The sequence below is a fragment of the Spinacia oleracea genome, chromosome 1 (genome assembly GCF_020520425.1).
Source record: "Spinacia oleracea cultivar Varoflay chromosome 1, BTI_SOV_V1, whole genome shotgun sequence".
Classification (NCBI taxonomy): Eukaryota; Viridiplantae; Streptophyta; class Magnoliopsida; order Caryophyllales; family Amaranthaceae; genus Spinacia; species Spinacia oleracea.
In genome coordinates this window covers 28,351,266-28,373,972 of record NC_079487.1, presented here as the reverse complement: position 1 = coordinate 28,373,972, position 22,707 = coordinate 28,351,266, and the positions used below count along the sequence as shown (strand labels likewise).

At 36.0% G+C, this 22,707-nt stretch overlaps 1 protein-coding gene across 2 annotated transcripts; it reads right to left on the bottom strand.

Annotated features, from left to right (window-relative positions):
- Positions 1-4,572: 4,572 nt before the first annotated feature.
- On the bottom strand, positions 4,573-21,075 carry LOC110800712 (7-deoxyloganetin glucosyltransferase). Of its 2 annotated transcripts, XM_022006025.2 has the most exons (3): positions 20,390-21,075; positions 16,160-16,228; positions 4,573-5,678 (listed from the first exon to the last, which is right to left on the bottom strand). In XM_022006025.2, exons 1-3 carry the CDS (start codon positions 20,919-20,921, stop codon positions 4,732-4,734), a joined length of 1,548 nt encoding a protein of 515 aa, XP_021861717.1. In that variant the 5' UTR covers positions 20,922-21,075; the 3' UTR covers positions 4,573-4,731. The 2 variants fall into 2 exon arrangements, with proteins under 2 accessions (XP_021861717.1, XP_021861718.1); XM_022006026.2 differs by lacking the exon at positions 16,160-16,228 and having other exon boundaries at positions 20,390-21,073.
- Positions 21,076-22,707: the final 1,632 nt, after the last annotated feature.

Below are 22,707 nucleotides of genomic sequence, written 5' to 3'. Positions count from 1 at the left end.
CTCAATCAAAGATCGACGAACAAGAAACTGTCTTGTTTTCAAATTCTGATGAAAACAAAGGAAGAGGACAGAGTAAAAATCGAGGTCGAGGACGAAGTTTTCGAGGAAGAGGCCATGGGAGAGACAATTCTCAAGGTCGAAACAGAGAGAAGAAGGACAAAACAGAGATTACGTGTTTCAGGTGTGATAAACAAGGACACTTCGCCTCTGTTTGTCCCACTAGGAAGAAAAACAACGACGAACTCAATAAAAGCGAGACAAAGACAGCAGATGCAGCTCTCTACATGCACAAAGTCGTTTTTCTGAATGAAGGAAAAGTAATGCCAAAGAAATACGAGACAACAAAGAAGGAAGAAGGTGTCTGGTATTTAGATAATGGCGCAAGCAATCACATGACTGGTGAAAAGGCGTACTTCTCAGAACTTAATATGAACATCAAAGGAAAAGTCAAATTCGGAGACGGATCGTATGTAGGCATCAACGGCAAAGGGTCAATTTTGTTCGAGGCAAAGATGGGTGAACAAAAGCTCTTGACAGATGTCTATTACATTCCCGAATTAAGAAGCAATATTTTAAGTCTGGGATAAGCCACCGAGCAAGGATGCGATGTCAGAATGAAGGATGATTATCTAACACTAAGAGATCCTAATGGAAGGCTACTAGCAAAAGTATTCAGGACTCCAAATAGACTTTACAAGATTTCTCTTAAAATCGGGAAACCTATTTGCTTGCTTTCAAAACTCGAGGAAGACTCATGGAAGTGGCATGCAAGACTCGGTCATGTCAGCTTCAGAACCATGAAATCGATGGCTATGCACAAGATGGTTCATGGCTTACAGGAGGTTGGAGGAGAGAAACAAGTCTGTGAATCCTGTTTAGTCGGAAAACAAACTCGCCAAAGCTTTCCGAAAGCAACAGCATTCAGAGCATCAAAACCGTTGGACCTACTACATGCTGACTTATGTGGTCCAATCTCACCAGCTACTCCCTCACAAAACAAGTATATTTTCATTATCATAGATGATTATACGAGATATATGTGGTCGATCTTGATGAAAGAAAAAGGAGATGCTTTCGAAAAATTTAAAGCATTCAAAACTCTTGTTGAGAAGGATGTTGACAAGAAGATTATGACACTTCGTACGGACAGAGGAGGTGAATTCACTTCGGTTGAATTCCAAGATTTTTGCAGAAAACACGGAATCAAGAGACACCTAACAACTCCCTACACTCCTCAACAAAACGGAGTCGTTGAAAGGAGAAACAGAACGTTAATGGAGATGACACGAAGTATGCTTAAGGCGATGAACATACCAAACTATTTATGGGGAGAAGCTGTCCGTCACTCCACATATTTGATTAACCGTGTGCCCACTAGAGCCCTGAAAAATCAAACCCCATACGAGTGTCTTAAGGAGAGAAAGCCCATTGTTGAACATCTGAGAGTTTTCGGTTGTCTAGCCTATGCAAAAATCGACTCAACTCATCTTAAGAAGCTTGACAATAGATCTCAGACTCTGGTTCATCTAGGCATTGAACCAGGTTCAAAGGCTTATAGACTTTACAATCCAACCACAAGGAAAATCATAGTAAGTCGAGATGTGATTTTCAATGAGAAGGCTTGCTGGAATTGGAAGGGAGCTGAACAAGAAGAGCAAGGAGAACCTGGTATGTTTCGATTAACTTGGGGAGAAGTTACTTATGATGGACAAGGTCCATTCATTGTCAGCAACACTCAAGTTGAGAGTGATACTGAAATCGAAACTGAGCAACACCAAGGAAGTGAGACTGAAGAGGAAGCTGGAATTGATACCAATGAACTGACAGCACAAGCTCCAGAGCAAATTCAACTCCGACGCTCAACACGACAGTCAAATCCACCCGGCTATCTCGATGACTATGTTTTAATGGCAGATATCGAATGTGAGATCCTTCTACTGTCTCTCAATGACGAGCCATATGATTATCAAGAGGCAAAGGAAAAGGTGGAATGGACAAAAGCGTGTTATGAGGAGATCGATTCGATAAACCAAAACAAAACATGGACGCTAGTAAAAAAACCAGTTGGAGTTAAAGTGATAGGTCTCAAGTGGGTGTTTAAGATTAAAAGGAATGCAGACGACTCAATTAATAAGCACAAAGCAAGACTCGTTGCAAAAGGATATGTGCAACAATCAGGGATTGACTTTGATGAAGTCTTCGCACCTGTAGCTCGCATTGAGACTATCAGACTGTTAATTGGCTTAGCCTCTTCTGAAGGATGGGAAATCCATCACCTTGATGTAAAAACCACCTTTTTGCATGGAGAACTTAATGAAGAAGTTTATGTGTCTCAACCTGAAGGATTTGAAAATAAGGGAGAAGAACATAAGGTTTTCAAACTCACTAAAGCATTATAAGGTTTGAGACAAGCTCCACGAGCTTGGAACACAAAGCTTCATCAGATTTTAAAAGGTCTAAAATTCAAGAAGTGTTCTAAGGAAAGTTCAGTTTATCGAAAGGAAGAAGGAGGAAATCTTCTCCTCATCGCGGTTTATGTCGATGATCATTTTGTTACTGGAAATACAACAAAGATCATTGAAGAGTTTAAAGCTGGTATGTCTTCAAACTTTGAGATGTCTGATCTTGGAAAGCTTACTTACTACCTTGGTATAGAAGTTAAGCAAGGCATAGATGGCATTGTGATCAAACAAGAGGCATATGCTCGTCGTATCCTAAAAGAAGCAGGATTAGAAGATTGCAATCCTGCCCAAATACCAATGGAGTTCGGATTAAAACTGTCTAAAGCTCAAGAAGAACTTGAGATCGATGCTACATTGTATCGAAGAAGGATTGGTTGCCTCAGGTATCTCTTGCACACAAGACCAGATTTATCATTCTCAGTCGGAATCATAAGTAGATATATGCATTCTCCACGTGAGTCACATGGAAACGCATTGAAATAAGTCTTAAGATACCTTCAAGGAACTCTGAGTTACGGGTTGATCTTCAAGCATGGAGGATCAAAGAAACTTGTAGGATACAGTGACAGCAGTCACAATGTGGATGAAGACGATGGAAGAAGCATTACAGGTCATGTCTTCGTTCTACTTTGGTGAAACCCCAATAACATGGTGTTCTCATAAGCAACAGATTGTCGCCTTATCGTCTTGTGAAGCCGAGTTTATGGCCGCAACGGAAGCTGCAAAACAGGCGATATGGCTTCAAGACTTGTTAAGTGAAATTACGGGACAAAACATAGAAAAAACATTGATTTGTATCGATAACAAGTCAGCCATTGAACTCACAAGGAATCCTGTTTTCCATGGTCGAAGCAAGCATATTCACAAACGATATCACTTCATCCGAGAATGTGTCGAGAATGATCAAATTGAAGTTAAGCATGTTCCCGGAACAGAACAATGTGCAGACATATTAACAAAGGCCCTCGCAAGGATCAAATTCAAGGAAATGAGAAGTTTGATTGGAGTTCAAGATCTCAACGGAAAGAACTTGAAGCTTAAGGGGGTGAATGTTGGATAAGATTCAATAGCTTGGAGACAAAGACTTTCTAGATCAACCTAGATTAGAAATAGGCTCATTGTAATCCCAATAGAAATAGGAGTTATCTATTTCCTAAGGATAGTTAGAATTGTAATAGGATTAGAAAAGGATCTCTAAACCTATATATATGATTGCCGAGTTGTGGTAGATCATTAATCAGAATAAAAGTTGTTTAGTTTTGAGTTATTTTCTAAACAATTAATAAAGAGAGCAAGTTCTTTATTAAACCTGTGTTTGAATTTTGTCACTTTAGAGTTTCAGTGAGCGAATTTGAGCATTAAGTTTTTCTTATTTCATGGAAGGTAATCACGCGCGCCTATACATCTGTTATTATTAATACCTATTATTTGTATTAACATATATTTCTTGAAGTTGCGCGACTAATTTTATATTGTTAGTATACATTATTGATGTTGATTATCAGTTTAGATATAAGATTTTTTGAGGATTCGTATAAGTAGTATGGATGAGTAGTATTATTTTCCATCAAAGAGTTGAGTTTTATATTCTCCGCATGATCGAGTTCGATCAAGTGATATTTTGGGATGCAAAATTATAAGTTTATGATTGGTTTAAGTTGTACGAATGAGTTTGGTTATTTTAGACATAGCTAAGTTATATTTTTTTTTTGGTGGATATGACTTAAAAAGCCGCCAGCTCCCATCGGTCTATTACTAACACCTCATCAAATCACCAACCGACATCGCCTTTTAAAATTATGTCCATGGCGCCACCCATAATTCATATTCGATTTTTTTTCTTCGATCCTCTTGTTTTTCCTCCTTTTATTTTTAAAAATAGACATTTAAATGAATAAAGAAATATCGTAATGGATCCCAGATTTTTGTATTTCTTCATTTAAGCATCTTAATTAATTAAGAACGTGGTTTAATGACAAAATTAGTATTATCTCTTCTTTCCATCGTTTGTGGCCAAATTGCTCCATTGCCTCATTTTTCCCTTTATTTATCATATACGTAATACAACATACCTTAGAATTTGAAATCGATCAAAATAATAAGACGGAGATTCTAAATATAGAATTAAAATGAATTTATTCGATGAGAGTATACATGTCTCAAAACATTCTTATTACATATCTGAGTACTAAAATATTTTCCACATGAAAAATAGATAGATTGTGCTTCAATAACTTTCGATCTGATGATAAAAACCATATAAGATTAGTTATTGTTGTTTTATTTTAATCACATCATTAACTACATTACTTAAATTAACATATGAGGATCCATTTGAACTCATGCTTACTTCTGTTGCAAGTTTTCTCCACTTCATTGTTTCTGCCTCCATATTTTTACCATTGTCCTTATCCATCAACTCTTTCACCATACTCTCAACATCATCGCTTTTAACTTCTTCTCCCATCTTCATTCCAATGCCAAGACGATTGCAACAATACCAAGCATTAGTCACCTGATCCGCAACCAACGGCCAACAAATCATTGGCACCCCATAACTTATGCTCTCAATTGTTGAATTCCAGCCACAATGCGTCAAGAACCCTCCTATAGAAGGATGCGCTAAAACTGATTCTTGGTCACACCAATCGACCAACACACCTCTACCTTTTATCTCTTCCTCAAATCGATTAAATTCACGACAATTTAACTCTCCAGTGACTTGATCTGATATAACAACCCATAAGAACTTTGAAAGGCTATTAGCTAAACCCCATGCAATTTCAATAATTTTCTCTTGGTTGACACATTCAATTGTACCAAAACTTATATACAGAACTGAATTAGGCTCTTGAGTGTCAAGCCATTTCATATACTCATGATCTTCTTCATCTCCCTCATCACATATACTAATAGTGTCATTCTTTGATATATGGTAATCTACCAATAAATTTAGGGGGCCGATTGGATAAATATTAGGGTTTATGGTAGATAGCTCTTTTAGGACATCTTGTTCCAAAACGTCAAATGTGTTGATGATGAGTGCTCGAGAATTAAGAGCTCTTTGCGCATTTAACATAACAATATTGAGCATTAAATCATTTGGGTCGATTGTCGTCCTAATAAAAGTTGGCATGTCCCTTAAGCATATCCCTTTCAAACTTGGTATCCAATCTATTGTCTTCTCGAGATAACCATTTGTTTCACAACTTTCGTCTGAAATTTAAATGCACGACAAAATTAATTCACAAATTCTTATTTACATGGGGTGTACGATAATATTGTACACCAAAATTGAAGTTAACGTAAAATAATTAAAAGTTACCCTTTTATATGTAAAAGTTATCTATTTTTTAGTGATAAACTTTTTCATTTTAATAAAAAAAATTCTTCAAATCACTAATAATGTATAAAATTAATCATTTATGTAATACCCCAAAATTTTAAATTCGATTTATTAAAATAAAAAATATTTATTAACTTGATTTCGTTTTAATTAAATTACGAATAATCGAATTTCGTTATTTTAATCGTTATTTTAAACGATAAATTTATAAACGAAAATTTATTTATTTTTCGTTAACGATAAATTTTTTTTATAAGAAATTATTTTAAACGTATCTATTTTTAGCAATTTCTGAAAATTACAAACAATTTCTGAATTTTTGCCAAATATTGTGAAAATAATAAAAAAAAAAAAAAAAAAAAAGAGAAAATCCGTTTTTTCTTGCTTTATTTCCTTGCTCTCCACGTATAAACCAGGAAGTCAATACTTCCTTCCTTCCCACAATTTAGTCCAAATGCAGATGCTTGGACCCCAAGCACACTCCCTTGTTCATCACACTTCTCATATACAAATTCAGAAATTAAGATGGAATTTCAACAACAAACCAAATACAATTTCAATTTCAATCTCACTCTTTGATTTTCTGTGATTCAATCCAACCAACCACCATCAACCACCGTCTGCCACCACCGCATCCACCACTGACCACCACCATTCTCACCACCACTCAACCACCCCGCATCTCCCGACTACCCAGAACCACCAAACACCACCACCTCCACCGTAGCTCCCTTCCCCTACTCCCTCCTCTCTTCTCGCCTCCCCTGCCTCTTTCTCTCTTTCTCTCGTCGCACCACCTCCGACAAACACCACCACCTCCAGTCACCTCCATCACCCTGCCAGTCAACCACCGCACCAAATAACTCCGGCGAACCGCCCTTCCCCTCCCAACAAACCGATCGAAAATCCCACCCAAACTCCCCGTTTTGTTCGGCCATTTCGTGCCCCTTTCTCCCCTGTCTCGTCATCCGGCCACCCAGACCACCCACCCGCACCGGCGCGACCTTGTTGCGCAGCCCAGCCATCCGCCGCTCCTTCTACTTGCAGCTCTTCCTCCCCTTCGTTGCTTCCCCTGTTTCGGTTCCCCCTCCCCTATCGTTCCCTCTCCTTGAAACCGAAACCAATTATGTTTTTAAGTTTTTTTTTTTATTTTATTCTCCTCAAAACCCACATATAAATCGGGCCATAATTCCTTTGGGCTTTTGGGTGAGTTGCAAACTGAATTGCATGTTCAGAATTTCTAATTTCTAATCTTCTTGCCTTAATAAATTTTGATAATTTATTTATTTTTCCAATCAAATTGTTTATTACTTTTCAAGTAGGAAAAATTATATATATATTTAATTTTTGGTTTTACTAAAATAAAGTCAATACCTTGGATTAATAAAGATGGAATTTAAATATTATTTACATGAAAATTTATTTATAAAATATATATGTATTTCGATTAAAAATTCGATTATTTAATAATATTTTCTTTAAATGTCAAAATTATATTAAAATTTGATGTGTTTTTATGGATTGTGGGATGAAATATGATTTGATTGAATTGTTTCCTATAATATGATTTAATTGATTTTTCTCATAAAATGATGTTTATGCAATGCTATGAAAGAATTGATGTTTTATGGATCCCAAGATCTAAATGATGTTTTATGATCTAAAAAGAGTTATGTTGTTTCAACTGAAATACAAGCCAAGGCTTGGTAAAATTACATACAACATGATAAATGAAAGTGAAAGACATGGTTTGTCTGGCGGTATATAAACTACCATCTTCCTATCTATCGGTCATGCATGCACCACGGACACCTGTCCACTCATGGATTACGAGCCCAGGCTCCCATGGTTTATGAGCCCAGGCTCAGGGCCCAGGCCCCATGTTACAATGAGCCCAGGCTCTTATGGGCCCAAGCCCAGTGGAGAATTCCTTCACGGTTCGTACTTGCCGACAACTAGCATGTTAAATTGCAAAGTTTATGAATGAATTAAATATGATGTTTTATTAAATGTTTTACCCATTCTATTCTCCCTGTGTTATTAAATAAAATGAATTGAAATGAATTTACGCTGCTAGAATAGTTCGTTACTGAGTCTTCGGCTCACCGTTTTTGTTTTCTGTTTTAGGTACTGATGGGGACGATGGACACGAGTAGTGGCGAGGAATTTCACGTTAATAATATTCACCTAGTTTATGCTTAAAGTTTTAATAGTTTTAATTAAAGACTTTTAGTAAGTTATGTACTTTTATTTTGATAATATAAAGGATTATTATATATATTTTGGAGTATTTAATGGCTTATGATTGATGTTTGCCTTGTAATTCCCAAGAGGAAGTTACGGCAGGTAATGTCCCGACCAATTAGGTTAATTTCGCTGCTAACTATGCTCTAATTATTGAGTTAGAGGACGGGGTGTTACAGTTTGGTATCAAGAGCAAAGGTTCTGGACCATAAGTGCTAAACCTTACGGGTTTTCGCACAAATAGAATTAATTAGGCTTTAAGTAAAGAATTTTAAGGAATGAGTTAAAAAGAATTATCTAAAATCCTGCTAAGTTAAAATGAATATGAGTGTGAGTGTAGGAACGGGATCAAAGGGTTTATTTTATATTATTATTTCGCTTCAATCTGATAAGATATGTGTTGCAGAATGTCGACCATTGATGCTATCAATGATGTTACCAACGGGGCTCGCAACGAGCATCATGTTCACGATGATAACGACATTACTCACGAGGAGTATGTCCATGTTAATGGCCATGAGGAAAGGATGGAACGATTGGAAAATGTGAGTGCAAAATGTTGGCCGAATTAGTCCATGATTCTCGGAAAAAGAAAGATGTTAGTGGGAACGAGAGCGCAACGATGTTCAAGAACTTTTCGTCACTCAAGCCAACATCCTATGATGGAAAGCCTGATCCAGTTGAGTTCGAGGATTGGATAAGTCGCATTGATCAGTTGTTTGAAACCCTGCAGTGCCCTGAGAAATGAAGAGTTGATTTCGCAGTGTTTTACTTGACGAGTCAAGCAGGATTATGGTGGAAAGTTAACAAGGAACGAAAGAATGGGCCTGGATTTGGTTGGAACGAGCTACAAAAGTTAATGAGAGACAAGTTTTATCCACCATCCTTGAGGAAACAAAAAGAAGATGAATTTCTACACTTGGAACAAGGAAAAATGAGCGTGTTGGAATACGCAAATAAGTTTATGGAGTTGTCAAGGTTTGCACCAGATTTGGTGTCGACAGAGCAGTCCAGGATGAACCGTTTCGAGCGAGGTCTGCACCTTAAGTACCAGGATAGGTTGTCCACTCAGAGGTTTAATTCATACCAGGATATGGTTGATATTGCAGCTAATGTAGAGAGAGAGGTACTACTTCGAGAAGCGAAGAATGTTGGGTATAAAAGGAGAAATGAAAACCAAAGTCAAGGAGGAGCAAAGAAGCCTAACCAAAGCTATCAGGGAAATCAAAGGAGGAACGATGTTGGAAACAAAGGACAAGGTTATCGTGGAAACCAGAATAATAGGGCACAAGAATGTGCCAAGTGTAGGAGAAGAGGCCACATCGAGAGTGAATGCCGTGTAGGATCGAACACTTGTTTTCGATGTGGGAGCCATGATCATTACATCAGAGATTGTCCGAAGCAGGTAACCCCAACCACGAGAGGACCAATTTCAACTAACAACGATCGTGGTCGGAACAACAACAACACAGGAGGCTCAAGCCGCAACCCACCCCGACCACCGCCAGCTGGAAGAGTTTTTGTGATGAGACAGGATGAGGCAGATGAGAATGATAATGTTATCACCGGTACCTTCTCTATCCATTCTTTAGCAGCCCATGTTCTTTTTGATTCTGGAGCTTCACATTCCTTTATTTCTCCATTGTTTGCAAAATGTTTAAATTTGAAACCATGTTGTGACTTTCATGCTATGAGTGTTTCCCTTCCTAGCGGAGAAATTGTGAAATGTAGAACCATGTATAAGGATTGCCCTATTGAAATAGAGAAAGTTGAGTTTCGAGCAGACTTAATAGCTTTTGACCTATCTGAATTTGATGTAATCTTGGGAATGAATTGGCTGACTAAGTATGAAGCTAACCTTAATTGTTCGAGGCAAAGTGTGACCCTTAAAACGCCAAATGGAGATAGAGTTTCATTCCATAAGTTAGTAAGAAAACCAACGATTCAAATTGTCCATGCTTTGAGAGCACGTAAAATGATTGAGAGTGGTTTATCTTGTTATTTGTGTAGTGTTATTGACCTAAATACCTCCGGACCTTCCATTACCGACATACCTGTTGTTTGTGAGTACCCACATGTTTTTCCAGAAGAAATACCTAGTATGCCCCCACCAAGAGAATTAGATTTTAGCATTGAATTAATTCCGGGATCCACCCCTATTTCTAAGGCACCATATAGAATGGCACCAGCTGAGTTACAAGAATTAAAGAAACAATTAGATGAGTTACTTGAAAAAGGATATATTCGACCTAGTGTTTCACCTTGGGGAGCGCCTGTCTTGTTTGTGAAGAAAAAGGACGGAACTATGAGGTTATGCATATATTATGGAGAGTTAAACAAGACTACCATTAAGAATAAGTATCCTTTACCCCGTATTGATGATTTGTTTGACCAACTTCGAGGTGCAAAAGTGTTTTCTAAAATTGATTTGAGGTTAGGTTACCATCCACCTCGAATTAAACCTGAGGATATTCCAAAGACAGCCTTTAGAACTAGATATGGTCACTATGAGTTTGTTGTGATGCCTTTTGGGTTAACCAATGCACCAGCTGTATTTATGGATTTAATGAACCGTATTTTTAAACCATACCTTGATAAGTTTGTAGTTGTTTTCATTGATGATATTTTGGTATATTCTAAGAGTAATGAGGAACACGAGGAGCATCTGAGAAAAGTGTTAGATATGTTGATTGAATGTGTTGGTAATGAAGCCAACTTTGATTGATGAGATTAAGGAAGCGCAATGTAAGGACTCACAATTAGAAAGAATAAGGAGTGAAGTGGAAAATGGGAAGTCACCTGGTTTTGTCATTCAAGAGGATGGCACGTTAAGGTTTCAGGGAAGATTATGTGTGCCTAATGATGAGAAGTTGAAAAAGAGAATTTTAGAAGAAGCTCATAGTTCACCATACTCGATTCACCCTGGAGGAAATAAGATGTATAAGGATTTAAGGCAAGTGTATTGGTGTAGCAACATGAAGCAAGAAGTGGCAGAGTATGTGGCTAAATGTTTGACATGTCAGAGAATCAAGATCGAGCATCAAAGACCAGCAAGTTTGTTGCAACCTCTGGATGTGCCAGAATGGAAATGGGATTCAGTTTCAATGGATTTTATCATAGGTTTACCAAGATCAGCCAAGGGAATGAATGCTATTTGGGTCATTGTTGATCGATTAACAAAGTCAGCACATTTCTTAGCAATGAAGAGCAATTCGAGTTTAGATCAACTTGCTGAACTATATGTGAACACTATTGTGCGATTGCATGGAGTGCCTAGTTCGATCGTTTCTGATCGTGATACGAGGTATCAATCAACCTATTGGAAAGAATTGCAGAAAGCTCTTGGGACGAAACTTAACTTCAGTACTGCATTTCATCCAACGACTGATGGACAAATAGAACGCACTAACCAAATTGTTGAGGATATGTTGAGAGCATGTGTTTTGGATTTTCAAGGAACGTGGGAAAAGTTTCTGCCTATGGTTGAATTTTCGTACAACAACAGTTATCAGGCCACTATTGGTATGGCACCATACGAAGCACTTTATGGAAGGAAATGTCGAACACCATTATGTTGGAGTGATATTGATGAGGCGCGTGTTATAGGACCAGAATTGATTCAAGAAACTACTGACAAGATTCGTTTAATCCAATCAAGAATGATGGCAGCACAAAGTAGGCAAAAGAGTTATGCCGACCAACGCAGAAGACCACTAGAGTTTGAGGTTGGAGATTACGTGTTCTTGAAAATTTCGCCAACGAAAGGAATAATGAGATTTGGTCAAACAGGGAAGTTGAGCCCAAGATACATCGGGCCATATGAGATATTAGAAAGAGTAGGTGCAGTAGCATATCGACTAGCTTTACCAACCGACTTGGAAAAGGTGCATAATGTGTTCCACGTGTCGATGTTAAGAAAATATGTTCCTGATCCTAGCCATGTGATTACGCATGAACCCTTGATGTTGCGAAACGATTTGACTTACTAGGAGAAACCAATTGAAATTCTAGAACGAAGAGAGAAACGACTTAGAAGCAAAGTAATTCCAATGGTTAAAGTCTTGTGGGCCAATCACTTGACATCTGAAGCTACAAGGGAAGTCGAAGCGCAAATGAGAGCGAAATATCCCCAGTTATTCGTTTAGAAACGATAAGATGTATGAATTTTAATATGTTATTTGAATGATTATGTTATAATGTTATTCTGCCATGTTTGTATAGCTAATAGAACGAATAAGTATGAATTGTATGATTTCTACGAATGGCTAGTTCTACTGAGCTCCAGTTTCGAGGACGAAACTTTTTCTAAGGGGGTAAGGATGTAATACCCCGAAATTTTAAATTCGATTTATTTAAATTAAAAATATTTATTAACTTGATTTCGTTTTAATTAAATTACGAATAATCGAATTTCGTTATTTTAATCGTTATTTTAAACGATAAATTTATAAACGAAAATTTATTTATTTTTTCGTTAACGATAAAATTTTTTTATAAGAAATTATTTTAAACGTTTCTATTTTTAGCAATTTCTGAAAATTACAAACAATTTCTGAATTTTTGCCAAATATTGTGAAAATAATAAAAAAAAAAAAAAAAAAAAAAAAAAGAGAAAATCCATTTTTTCTTGCTTTATTTCCTTGCTCTCCACGTATAAACCAGGAAGTCAATACTTCCTTCCTTCCCACAATTCAGTCCAAATGCAGATGCTTGGACCCCAAGCACACTCCCTTGTTCATCACACTTCTCATATAAAAATTCAGAAATTAAGATGGAATTTCAACAACAAACCAAATACAATTTCAATTTCAATCTCACTCTTTGATTTTCTGTGATTCAATCCAACCAACCACCATCAACCACCGTCTGCCACCGCCGCATCCACCACTGACCACCACCATTCTCACCACCACTCAACCACCCCGCATCTCCCGACCACCCAGAACCACGAAACACCACCACCTCCACCGTAGCTCCCTTCCCCTGCTCCCTCCTCTCTTCTCGCCTCCCCTGCCTCTTTCTCTCTTTCTCTCGTCGCACCACCTCCGACAAACACCACCACCTCCAGTCACCTCCATCACTCTGCCAATCAACCACCGGACTAAATAACTCCGGCGAACCGCCCTTCCCCTCCCCACAAACCGATCGAAAAGCCCACCCAAACTCCCCGTTTTGTTCGGCCATTTCGTGCCCCTTTCTCCCCTGTCTCTTCATCCGGCCACCCAGACCACCCACCCGCACCGGCGCGACCTTGTTGCGCCGCCCAGCCATCCGCCGCTCCTTCTACTTGCAGCTCTTCCTCCCCTTCGTTGCTTCCCCTGTTTCGGTTCCCCCTCCCCTGTCGTTCCCTTTCCTTGAAACCTAAACCAATTCTGGTTTTTAAGTTTTTTTATTTGTTTTATTCTCCTCAAAACCCACATATAAATCGGGCCATAATTCCTTTGGGCTTTTGGGTGAGTTGCAAACTGAATTGCATGTTCAGAATTTCTAATTTCTAATCTTCTTGCCTTAATAAATTTTGATAATTTATTTATTTTTCCAATCAAATTGTTTATTACTTTTCAAGTAGGAAAAATTATATATATATATATATATATTTAATTTTTGGTTTTACTAAAATAAAGTCAATAGCTTGGATTAATAAAGATGGAATTGAAATATTATTTACATGAAAATTTATTTATAAAATATATATGTATTTCGATTAAAAATTCGATTATTAATAATATTTTCTTTAAATGTCGAAATTATATTAAAATTCGTTATTTATAATTTCATTACTTATAAAATTTATGATTTATAAAATATTGATTTTATAATTATTTATCGATCTAGTACTAATTCAGTAATTTATTATTTTGAAAGAAATTGGACTCGGAGCTCAGGACGAACGAACCAACGAAAATCCCCAAAGTCGTGGAAGTGAGGTAACGGCTATTGCTAGTACCCGCAATCCCCTTATAAATATGATTTATGAAATTATGACGTTATGATTGAATTTATGAATTAAATGTGAAATTTTGGTATTTACTACCTTAAAAATACACCACTTTTGTATTTACTACCTTATGAAATTTTTATTTTAAATTACTACCTTAAACTTCCAATTTTTTTTTATTTACTACCACTTTACAGTTTTCTCATTTTTAAATTAAGATATCTCTTTCGTTTCTTAATCGTTTATTGTGATTCAAAGTTCGTTATTCTCCTTGCTCTATAGGGATTTCATTGAGAATGACATTTCAAAACAATTCGTTTGATAATTCATATATATTTTAAACTTTTACATATAATATTTAATTAGTTTTACCTTTTGTAAAATTTTAAAAGCAAGATCTCTATGGAATCCTTACACATAAATGAGAAGAATGGGCTTTGAATCACTTAAAAATGATTAAGAAACGAAAGAGATATCTCAATTTTAAAATGAGAAAACTGTAAAGTGGTAGTAAATAAAAATAAATTGAAACTTTAATGTAGTAATTTAAAATAAAATTTTCATAAGGTAGTAAATACAAAAGTGGTATATTTTCAAGGTAGTAAAAACCAAAAAATCCTAAATGTTTTGATGTGTTTTTATGGATTGTGGGATGAAATATGATTTGATTGAATTGTTTCCTATAATATGATTTAATTGATTTTTCTCATAAAATGATGTTTATGCAATGCTATGAAAGAATTGATGTTTTATGGATCCCATGATCTAAATGATGTTTTATGATCTAAAAAGAGTTATGTTGTTTCAACTGAAATACAAGCCAAGGCTTGGTAAAATTACATACAACATGATAAATGAAAGTGAAAGACCTGGTTTGTCTGGCGGTATATAAACTACCATCTTCCAATCTATCGGTCATGCATGCACCACGGACACCTGTCCACCCATGGATTACGAGCCCAGGCTCAGGGCCCAGGCCCCATGTTACGATGAGCCCAGGCTCTTATGGGCCCAGACCCAGTGGAGAATTCCTTCACGGTTCGTACTTGCCGACAGCTAGCATGTTAAATTGCAAAGTTTATGAATGAATTAAATATGATGTTTTATTAAATGTTTTACCCATTCTATTCTCCCTGTGTTATTAAATAAAATGAATTGAAATGAATTTACGCTGCTAGAATAGTTCGTTACTGAGTCTTCGGCTCACCGTTTTTGTTTTCTGTTTTAGGTACTGATGGGGACGATGGACACGAGTAGTGGCGAGGAATTTCACGTTAATAATATTCACCTAGTTTATGCTTAAAGTTTTAATAGTTTTAATTAAAGACTTTTAGTAAGTTATGTACTTTTATTTTGATAATATAAAGGATTATTATATATATTTTGGAGTATTTAATGGCTTATGATTGATGTTTGCCTTGTAATTCCCAAGAGGAAGTTACGGCAGGTAATGTCCCGACCAATTAGGTTAATCCCGCTGCTAACTATGCTCTAATTATTGAGTTATAGGTCGGGGTGTTACAATTTATCTCTTTAAAATGTTTATTTATCGACTTTTGTTTAATAATATAAAAATTAGATAAAAGTGGGTAAAAATTAAAGAAAATTGGGTAAAAATTATGTTGGTGTACAATAAATTAATTACACTTTCTAATCTCTTACACGTACGGCACAATTAATAATATCAGCTAAATGATACCAAAAGGACTATAGGACCAATATGCATGTAGGAGTACTCATTTACTCCTATTACTTACTACATCCGTTTCAAAATAATTTTTACACTTTCTATTTATTTATTTCAGACATGAAAAATTACTAACTTATCATTTTTACCCTACAATATTTACAATATTTACAATTTTCATTCACTTTCTCTTACTTTATTCATTTTCATCTTACATTCACTCACCCTTTTACACATTTATCTTACTTTATCCATATTTTATTATATTTAACTAATTTTTTACTTTTGTCTTAATATTTATAAAAATAGTAACTGTAAAGATATTTATGAAACGGAGGTAATACTAGTTCTGGTCTGAATCAGCCATAAGGATAAAACAAACTATACATAGTGGGACATTTGTTTGTTTAATTTTGTATTAATGTACGTAAATAAAGTTTCGTCAAATTTGATAGAATAAACTAATAGAAACATGCTTTTACCTAGAGATTTCAATGGGAAAGGGCGGATTTCATCTCCATCACCCATGGTAGGTACAATATTCACCCCACCTTCACAACGCATACACAACTAAAATTAATTAATCATGCCCCACCACTCACTTGGGTACCCATGCCCACATAAATACATAATACCGGCTTTACCTGCCCCAAGTTCAACCCCACATTACCAAATTAAAATTTTAATGTTACGAAATAATCACAAAAGGAGTACAAATAAAATACATATGTTTCCTTTTTGTGATTTACGGAGTACTAAATTAATTACTCGTATTTATGATATTATTTCTATAAAGCCATTAAATAAACATAAGGTATGAAGTACATTTTTTTTCGAGGAAATAAGGTATGAAGTAAAAACTATTATACGAAGTATTGATTTAAAAAAAAATTAGAATATTTTATATAGAGCATATTTAGAAATAAATTTTTTTTGAGGCGGGTGGGAGGGGGCAGGTATACCTTAAAATCCATACCTGCCATATTACTAGGGAAGTCAAAAGTGACCCGACCCGAAAAAATGACCGAATTTAACCTACATTCGAATCGTATATATCCGAGAAATAGTGAGATCAAAACCGATCTGAAACGTTTAACCCGTAAATTCAAGACTCGATCGCGAACAACTAGCAAACCGAGGAGACGCGTAACCCGATTTTTTTTGATAACTTTTAACATAACTGAATCTGCGTCGGATCCGATAGCAGTCCGAAAATCAATTTTACCCGATAATACCTACCCGATAAAATTAGATACCCGATTTAACCCGAATCGCGTCTATTCGGATCCGAAATCAATCGAATGGTTGCCAATCCTACCCGATTAAATCTGATATCTGAAAATAATTCAACTCGAGTTAACCCGATAAACAAAAGTCTCCCGAGTTAAAAAGAAACGATGCCTGATTGAACCCAAATCATATCCTATTCAGTTTTCCTCGTCATTAAACGATCTCAAGTTAACCAAAGTGAGCTATTAATTTGTAAATCCAACTAGATATATATGAAGATTAATTCTATGTGCTATATATTTATATTAAATAATTTATAGTCAACGTAGTAAACGTCTAAAAGATTTTTATTTGGCATGTGGTTTTATAATAATAAAGTGATCTGAATTTCATCGCGAACTCGACTGATACTCGATTAATAGAACACACGATTACAAATTTAGCTCAATCTAAACTTGAACCGCAAACTCAGTCCGTATTTGACCTGAATCCAAGGTACACCTTATCCAAAGTTGACTCGAACCCGAGACTCACCGACCCATACTTGACTCGAATCCTAGACTTAAAATCATGGCAATTGATATTCGGCTCGAACCAATCATAAACTTTATTGAGACAGGTTAACTATTAAACCCCCTAAGAACATGCCGCATGAAAACTTTATTTTTCGGTCGCTCCTTACTGATATTTTCATGTATACCGTATTCGATCAATTAATTGGGGTTGAAATATGTAATTTCATAATAATAGTCAAAATTTAACTGATATCGATTTTGTTCAATTATAAATAAAAAAATGAAAGAAGCTGGTCAAATTGTTCCCAAACCCGACATACACCTGAACGAACACTACTACAATTTCCGTGTTTTGGCGACGCATTTTTGGCTAATTAGCGACGCCAATAGGCGTCGAGAAAATTTTCTTCGACGCCTGACAAACCTGAGCATCAATGGCGATTTCGGATTTGCAGATGGGAAGTAGTTGAGTTTTAGATAATTTAGGGTTTGCACTGACGGTTTCTCTCGAACTGAGAGTTTTAGCGGAATAGGGATTGTAAGCGCTGAATTTATTTTTCTTCAGAATTTTAAGCGCTCAATTATTTCTTTTCTTTTTATTATTCAATTTTAGGACAACGCTCAGTAGAGTATAACACGTGCAAAGCACGCTTTTTCTCGACGCCTAAAGTCGTCGCCAAAACCCTTGACGAAGGAACGCGTCGAGAAAGCGCTGTCGTCAAAATTTTCGACTACTTTAGGCGTCGACCATACACGGAACTTAATTTCGCACCCAACGCCTACCCCCTGGCGTCGAGGCCACATCGTCTTGAAACACCTTGTTTTGTAGTAGTGGAAATTCATTCCGAACCAAATCAAATCGATACAAAACCGTTTTAAAGTCGAACCAGTTCTAACTGAACTTAAGATTGACCCGAAACGAAGTTACTTGATCCAAAACATTTTATAACCCAATCTCACCCGAACCAATATTATCTAAACTGATGCAAATTAACCTGACTAAAAATATTGACTCGATATTAAGCGATTTCTACATGACTCAAACTGTTTATAACATATCTGAAATCAATATGACTACCTAATTTAAAAGCCTACTATCACCCACAAGACCCCGCCGCTAAATATGTAAACAGAGCAATAACACAAGACCTACAAAATTTGAGGGTCCAAAGGGCTCCAAATTACTTTTTTTAAAAAAATACTTGCCAGAAAACATGTTGTCCTGGTTGTTTTAACAGTGTCCTCTATAATTTATTCATTTTAGTTTTGTACGGAGTAATATTTTGCATATTATTGTTTCTATGGTCCTTCTTATATAATTGGTATAAGGAACCCGAATAGTTTTAAATAGCGCTGGTCATCCCCAAAACTTTCACCCACCCCTCCAGCCTAGAGCTATTAAAACGATTACTCGAGTTGGTTCCGAATCTGGTCATACCGGATCTCTAGTCATGATCTGATCGGGTTATGTCGGTTTATTTTATGACCCTGATGTAGATCGGGTTTGATCAGGTTGAAAATTTGTCTGGTCATGTCGGGTTAATTTTTCATTTCGGTAAAGGTCGGGTTCGGTTCAGGTTTGGGTCGGGTCTTTTTCTAGTCGGGTACAATTACGGGTTCGGGTCTTAATGAGTCGGGTCAAGTTTGGACCGAATGATTACCTGGTCAGTTAAAATTCAGGTCGTGTTCAATATCAGACACGGGTTAAGACCGGGTACGATAGCTATAAGGTCTACTCAAGTTTTAACCTTATAATTAACTTTTATAAATTTGGTTTAACGCTTTTCACTTATTCTAGATTAGGTAATTATAAAAAATATTATTAACTTGATTTAAGTTATTATCTAGTTAGGTAAATGACAAATCGGGTTGTCCACAAGTCTCGTAAAATTAGGTAACGGGTTGTCAAGAATTGAATCAATAACAGGTTTCATCGGGTTATAATCGGTTTCGGGTTGACATCAGGTCGGGTGTTGAATCGGGTTCGGGTCATTTTTCGGTCGGGTAAGCTGACTCAGTTCTGTTATCGGTTATATTTCGGTCGGGTGCTAGGTTCGGGTCCGGATCATGCATTAATAGGTTGAAATCGATCGTCGATTTTAACGGGTTGGATACGGCCGGATTACAGGTTTCCTAGCTATTTTAACAAATTTTGGGTCTCGAGTTGAATCCGAATCCTTAAAAATACAGGTCGATTCAAGTCGATTTATCTAGTCGGATCAATTTTTGACAGTTCTAGTCCAGCCGTTCTCACCTAATTAGGGCGAATATGGGACGAGTCTCCCACCTAACGTGCCTTACTGACATCCGTAATCCACCTTACCACTAAATGACGTGCATTTAATATTGCAGGCTAGCTTGTTTAACACGAGAAATTAACACATAAGCTATATTTCCAGATATCCTCGTCGACTTGATGCAGTCGGTTGTCGGTCTACGCAAAAATTGATACCATGTCGGACGACTATGTGTCCAAGTATTAATCACTACAAATTGACAAATATCTATTCCCAAAATATTAATTACCCTTAATTATCAATTTATGATAATTAACTTCGAAAATGATAAAGGTCGTAACAGGCGACCTTTTAAGCCGTGTCAAAATGATAACATGGCATACTTATATGTCATTATTTAAATTGTAAATTAAAATATTTTATTTATATAATCTATTATATATGTTAAAAAAATAGGTAGGAAAATGTTAAAATTCAAATTTGATTCTTTTTTTATATCGACTACCTTATTTACAAATTTTCGTAGTAAAAATATTGCATTGATAGTAAAAATAATCCGTTAACGCATAGCTTACATGACGCCTATATGTACCAATTAAAATACGACATATAAGATTGTGACAACTAAATGTTGTCGTAACTTGCAAATCAATTAACTAAACTTAGTTATATATTGAAACAAAAACTAATGGGATAATTAAGTAGCTAGCTAGGTTGATTATGAACGTACCTTGGAGGGGTGGTATGATGCCCTTGTCAAGAAGTTGACGAAAATGGAAGTAAGCCAAAAGGCTACAAGCACTAGCAGTCTCAAATAGCACAGCAGGAATCCCAAATTCTTCAGCCACTCTAAGTGTGAATGAAGACATAGCAACATCACTAATCATACAACTAATACGCGGCCGCGAATAATTACTATTATTATTACTATTAATATTATTACTGGTACGAAGATTTGACATCAAGAGCTCCTTAAGAGGGAGTTCCAACTTGTTAGTCACAACATCGTTGATGACGGAAAGAATGTCTTTTGGATCGTTGTCGCTAACCCCTTCCGGCCGTAAGGACTCAAATCTAAAGAAGGGAGTCTTGTTGTTCTCGGAACAAGTATGGTGATTTTTGAACAAGGTTTGGTGGATGTGATGTGTGTTAACAAAGGTGATGTTAAAATTAAATTTGAAATGGAGGAGTTTAGCAAGTTTTAACATAGGCCTAATGTGACCTTGTGCGGGAAATGGTACGCAAATTACGTGATTTTCCATATCGTAAATGTGATGACTTCTTTGATTTGATTAATTTGGGAAGAACAAGGAGAGATCGATGCAAGATGTAGAGATCTAAATTCAAACTTGGTTTGTTTGTTTATTTATTTTTATTTTTGGGGTTGTAGATTGATCTAAGTTAGCTAATACGAAGTATTGTTTATAAAGAGTACACCCACGTAGACGTTCTTGTCATATTACTAAAAATATTATTAGTATATTCCTAAGTTTGTTTTTATTTAATAAAATTTGTGATTCATGATCAAATTAATAATGTTTTGCGTACGTGGTTGATCGGACTTTTTAAAGGTGCCTGGCTTTTTAGATCATTTAAGTTTCAAACGTAATTTTTTTTTTTTTGACAGGAAAAATAATATATTTCATTAATAATCAGTCATATGACATCTACAATGATAAATAAGATCTGTATACCACAGATTCAAAGAAAATACATCGTTTTTATAATCAAAGCAATTACTATTCTGCATCCTAAAGCACATTTCGTACTCCACGCTTCTAGCTTAACGCGAGCAGTGATTTTCGATGTTTTCGCATCTTTCCAAGTAGAGCCTTTCGCAATCTGGGCACGAATTATTCTGATCGACGAGTTGATGATAAACCATAAACCTGTATGAATCCAAATCTCCTTTCCAATTATTGAAACCTAAAATAATTCTCAACCTAGAAAACTCTAGGAAAAACCCAAATAAATTGGGACCAACCCAACAATAAATTGGTAACAAATCAACGGAAAACAAAACCAAAACAAGACAAAACATAAAGAAGAAACAATGAAAACACAAGAAAAGGGGTCGGAAATAGTCAAATTTCCGAAGAAATTAGATTATCGGCCTAAGCGGCAAAGAAAACTGAAACCCTAAAAGATGAGAGAGAAGAGAGAAAAATGAATTCTTTCTTTAAATATAATACAATAATACATTTTTATTTTTAGATGGTGAGATGAATAACCCTACTAAATTGGTATTTGTGAAGCTAGAATTAAGAATTAATTATATTTTTTAGTACACAAAATTTCATCTATAAGTGATATATGTATATTAAATATTGTGCACTGGTATATATAAAAGTTAATTGTAGGGGGTGTTTTTTTGCGTATGTATTGCAATTCCCTACAAGGGGGCGGTTTTTAGAAACCATCGTATTTTTGTACCTCGAAGGAGTCACCACCAAACATTGTTTAGGGTCTTGTTTGGAAAGACCGCAAATGACTCTATATGGATAAGACTTGAATCTTCGAAACGGATGGGTGAGATCCGGGCACGGGAACGAGATGCTTATTCCGCGAGCTTTAGAAATTATTCGAGTACGTGACATAACATTTTCGAAAATACCCTAGTTTAGACTATGTGGGTTTGAATTTAGAACAAATAGAATCTCTACTTTGTATGGTGGTCACTTTGCTTTAAAGGTAATTCAAGGGAACCTAAGATCGGTTTATCCAAGAAATTATCTTTGTTAAGCGTGATGTAACCTTGCATTTTGTTGTATTTAGCATGTATGGTGATGAAAGCAATAAAGCAAATAAAGCAACATCACAATAGTAAATAAGTGCGGAATTAGTAAATACAAGACCCCCTAGAGACGGACTAGGGAGTAGGTCCACATTGCCTAGAAGGACTAGGCAAGTAAAGATGCAGAATTGAAATGCGGAATTGAAAGTGCGATATTGAAATTGCGGAATTGAAAGTGCGATATTGAAATTGCGGAATTGAAAGGTGCATAATTGTAATTGCAATATTGAAAGGTGCATAATTGAAATTGGTAT